This window comes from Colobus angolensis, unplaced genomic scaffold (assembly GCF_000951035.1).
Source record: "Colobus angolensis palliatus isolate OR3802 unplaced genomic scaffold, Cang.pa_1.0 Scaffold65, whole genome shotgun sequence".
Classification (NCBI taxonomy): domain Eukaryota; kingdom Metazoa; phylum Chordata; class Mammalia; order Primates; family Cercopithecidae; genus Colobus; species Colobus angolensis.
This window is the reverse complement of record NW_012120154.1, coordinates 3,802,114-3,806,228: the sequence shown is the minus strand read 5'-3', so window position 1 is coordinate 3,806,228 and position 4,115 is coordinate 3,802,114. Positions and strand designations below refer to the sequence as shown.

Here is a 4,115-nt window from a genome sequence, read left to right as displayed (position 1 = left end):
AGAGTTTTGCTGTTGTTGCCCAGGCTGGAGTGCAGTGGCGTGATCTCGGCTCACTGCAGCCTCTGCCTCCTGGGTTCAAGTGATTCTCCTGCCTTAGCTTCCCAAGTAGCTGGGATTACAGGCATGCGCCACCATGCCTGGCTAATTTTGTATTTTTAGTAGAGACAGGGTTTCTCCATGTTGGTCAGGCTGGTCTCGAACTCCCAACCTCAAGTGATCTGCCCACCTTGGCCTCCCAAATTGTTGAGATTACAGGCATGAGCCACCGTGCCCAGCTGATATTTTATTTCTTTAACAAACACTTAGGTGAGGCTCACTGTGTACCTAGAACTTCTGGAAGCCCTTTTTGTCTGTTATCTAATCTTCCTGACAGCTCCATACATTAGCTACTGTTACTGTCCCCATTTACAGATGAGGAAACTGAGACACAGGAAGGTCAAGTACCTTACCAAAGCTTGCATAGCTGGACTGGGATTTGAACCAGGCAGTCTGGCTCCATTCTGAGCTTTTAAGCCCCCCCAGACCTGGCTGAACTTGTTTCCTCCTTGGTCAGGTCAGCAGCACCTGGCCATCAGGGTTGGGGAGGGGTTAATGAGGTGCCTTGTGGAGTGGCTCAGCCTGCTCAGGTTTATGTAGGGCTTCTTTTCATCCATCTTACCCCTGAGGTGAGAGCCTGCTGCTGCATGAGGGCTGCAGCAGAGTTGACCATGAGATATCCATCCACATGGGCTGGACAGGGGTGAGAGTAAGAGAAGGCAAAGCAGGGGAATCAGAGAGGGCTTCCTGGAGGAGTCTGCCTCCAGGGTTTAGAGGGTTTTGGTGCAGATAGGGGCTGCATTCTAGGGGCCTGAGGCAGAGAAAATCCGGGCTGCAGGGCACTGTGGGCCAGGGTAGCTCTGGCTTCTGGCCCTGGGTCAGCCCAGCACCTATATCCCCAGGTGCTGCTTCGTGTAAAAGAGAATGAACTCCAGTACCTGAAGAAGGAGGTGCAGTGCCTCCGGGATGAACTCCAGATGATGCAGAAGGTAGGTCCCGCCGCTGGGCGTGGGGGCCGTGGGGGCCTCTGGAGCCACCTGGATGCCATCCTGTGAGCACCTGCTCTGTGCCAAGCCCTCCACTTGCTTCATCCTTCCCCAGGCTCTCCTGTGCTTCTCCCATGTAGGTGTCGTCATCCCCATTCACTGACAGGGAAACTGAGGCTAAGAAGGGGGAAGTGGCTTCCCCAAGGCCATGCTTGCTTCTGTTATTTAGCATTATTTAATTTATTATTATTACTGAGCACCTCCTATGTCCCGGGCACTGTGCTAGGTGCTGGGAAGACAGATGTGAACAAAATAGCCCCACATCGCTGCCGTGGAGAGCTTGCACTCCAGTGAGAATAACCGCATTGCTAGGAGTTAGGTGGGTCGGGGTTCAGCCCACGTCTGAGTCTGCAGCCCGCCTGGCCCACCCTTGGCTGCTGTGTCACTGCCTGGTGCATTCTGTCAGTGTGGGGTAGGAAGTGGACGTGTTGGTGGTTCTGTAAGTGCACGTGAGCCAGACCATGTTTACTGCACTTGAAGAACAGGTGGCGTGAACTCACAGGAAGGGCCCGAGCACCAGCCAGGCTGACCTGGTTCTCATCCCAGCCACTCACTGCCCTGTGGTCTTGGGCAAAGTCTCCTCCCCCCCCCAAACAGGATGAGGATGACAATGACACCTGTGTCCCTAGGTGGTCCCAGGGAGGTGGGAGAGGGAAGCCCAGGACCCAGGGCCATCTCGGGGAGCCACCTGGAGGGAGGAAGCGAGGGGCCGTGGGGAGGTCTGGCTGCTGGTGCTGCCCATGTGCCAGGTGGGCAGGGCTGGAGGGAGAGGCTTCCTGCCCTCATACCTGCCTCCTGCCCCCCAGGACAAGCGCTTCACCTCGGGAAAGTACCAGGATGTCTACGTGGAGCTGAGCCACATCAAGACGCGGTCCGAGCGGGAGATCGAGCAGCTGAAGGAGCACCTGCGCCTTGCCATGGCCGCCCTCCAGGAGAAGGAGTCGATGCGCAACAGCCTGGCTGAGTAGAGGTGGGTGCCAAGGTGTGCGCCCTGCAGGGTGGGCAGGAGCTGAGGCTCTCCCACAACCAGAACTCCTGGACCACCCCAGCCAGGCCACTTTCTTCTTCTGGCCTCCAATTCCCGTTCTGTAAAAGGGACGATGAACCCAGCAACGTGGGATTGTTGCAGAGATCCCATCAGACCCGGGCCACAGGCTGCTTCATCAGCTTAAGTCTGTTCCTTCAGAGCTGGGCGGCACAGTACAGAGCCACGGCCTGCTCAGTGCACCCCGCTTCTTGGGGCTGGAGGCAAATGCAGTGTTCACATCCCTGACCCCCACAGTGAGTCTCCGCTGAGCTTCACACACAGACATCGCACACCAAGGCCAGGCCTCTGTCCCATTTAGTGTTACACTCGTTCTTGACTTAGCAGGGCTCAAAGTGGTTGGTTGATGGGTTGTTTTGAGACAAGGTCTTCCTCGTACCTGGGCTGGAGTGCAATGATGCAATCACGGCTCACTGCAGCCTCAACCTCCTAGGCTCAAGGGATCCTCCCACTTCAGCCTTCTGAGTAGCTGGAACCACAGGCCCACACCACCGTGCCCAGATAATTTTTGTACTTTTTGTATAGGCGAGGTTTCGCCATTATTTCCCAGGCTGGTCTCGAACTCCTGGGCTCAAGCAGTCTACCTGCCTCAGCCTCCCAAAATTCTGAGATGACAGGCATGAGCCGCTGCACCTGGCCCAAGTATTCTTATTTTTGCTTTTTCAATGCCACATCTACCTGGAGCATCCTCTTTCTGCTAAATCCTCATGGACTTCCTAAGGTACGCAGGAGAGGCCACCCTATGGCCGAGCTACTCGCGAAGGAGCCAGGAAGAGCGGATCTGACTACCTTCAGGGCTGAGAGGTGGTGAAAGGACCCACTCAACACCCTTGCTTGGCCTCCGGGTAGCCTCACAGCCCCTCAGCCCAGGCCTCAGCCCTGTCGCACTTTGTCTTTCAGGTCCCGCTCAGCTGCAGACCCTCCAGGCTGGAGGACCAGCCTCCCTCTTTCCCTCCTGGATGGAAGTCAAAAGCCAAGCTTTCTCCCCACCCTCTGTGGGCCACACGTGCACTTGCACCCACCACACACACCCACACACACACACACACAGACACACACACACGTGCACACATGTACACACGGACACACACACACTCTGCGTATCTGAGCGCGCCCCACGCACTGGGTCTTACCTTGCACCTTCTTCAGGATTTTATATGTGAAGAGATTTTTATATAGATTTTTTTCCTTTTTTTCAAAACACTTTATACTTTAAAAAAAAAAAAAAAAACAACAATTCCTGGTGGCCGTGTGCCTCCAGCCCTGGTCCCTGCTCTGTCTCCAGCCACCCTCTGCTTGGGCTTCTGGGCTGGTGGCCCTGGTCCGGGGGTCTGGTGGAGGCCCAGGCAGCGGCCATGGCGGGGTGTCTCTGCAGGGGAGAGGCGGGAGCCTGCACCTTCCTCCTACCCTACCTCCTACTAACACTTCCTGCCCCATTTGGACCCGTACCATAGGGCTCAGGACAGAGGGAGCCAGCAGCTGGCTTCCATGGCCCCACAGCCTCCTCTGAGGCTGTGCTGGGTGCGGAACTGCCAGAGCCACCCAAAATGATTCTCTCCTGCTCCCTGAACCTCTTAACTTAATAAAACGTTCCAGCAAGTTCTGGTGTCCTAGATGACTGACGGAACAGAAATGGAGATTGGGGTTTCTTGAAGTGGCTTCCCTACTCACACCCTACCCACACGCCACCCTTCCTAAAGCAGTGGCCTCTGGTCTTCTGAGGGTGGGGCTGAAAATCCAAGGTCTCCCTTAGTAAGGACTGCGACGCCCCCAGTGTGGCTTACAGGCCAGTGGCAGCGGAAGCAAGTGAGAAATAGCAAGTCTAGCACCACCCCGACCTACCGAACCAGCGTCTGCATTTTAACAGGTGCCCCAGTGATTCACGTGACCTTCAAAGTCTGGGGAGCCCTGGAGTAGGGCCCAGGGCCCAGGCCTGAGAGAGAGACGTGGAGCTAAGACTGGCCCTGACCATGACCTTGGGCAAGTCA

The 4,115-nt window shown here is 56.0% G+C and overlaps 1 protein-coding gene across 1 annotated transcript in view; it reads left to right on the top strand.

Annotated features, from left to right (window-relative positions):
• The window catches only part of TRIOBP (TRIO and F-actin binding protein), a 98,707-nt gene extending 94,981 nt beyond the window's left edge, over positions 1 to 3,726 (top strand). The window contains exons 22-24 of the mRNA XM_011925681.1: positions 939 to 1,025; positions 1,889 to 2,052; positions 3,028 to 3,726. Coding sequence (XP_011781071.1) covers positions 939 to 1,025; positions 1,889 to 2,050 — 249 coding nt within the window. The 3' untranslated portion in view covers positions 2,051 to 2,052; positions 3,028 to 3,726. The remainder of the gene's footprint in view (positions 1 to 938; positions 1,026 to 1,888; positions 2,053 to 3,027) is intronic.
• The last annotated feature ends 389 nt before the right edge of the window (positions 3,727 to 4,115 follow it).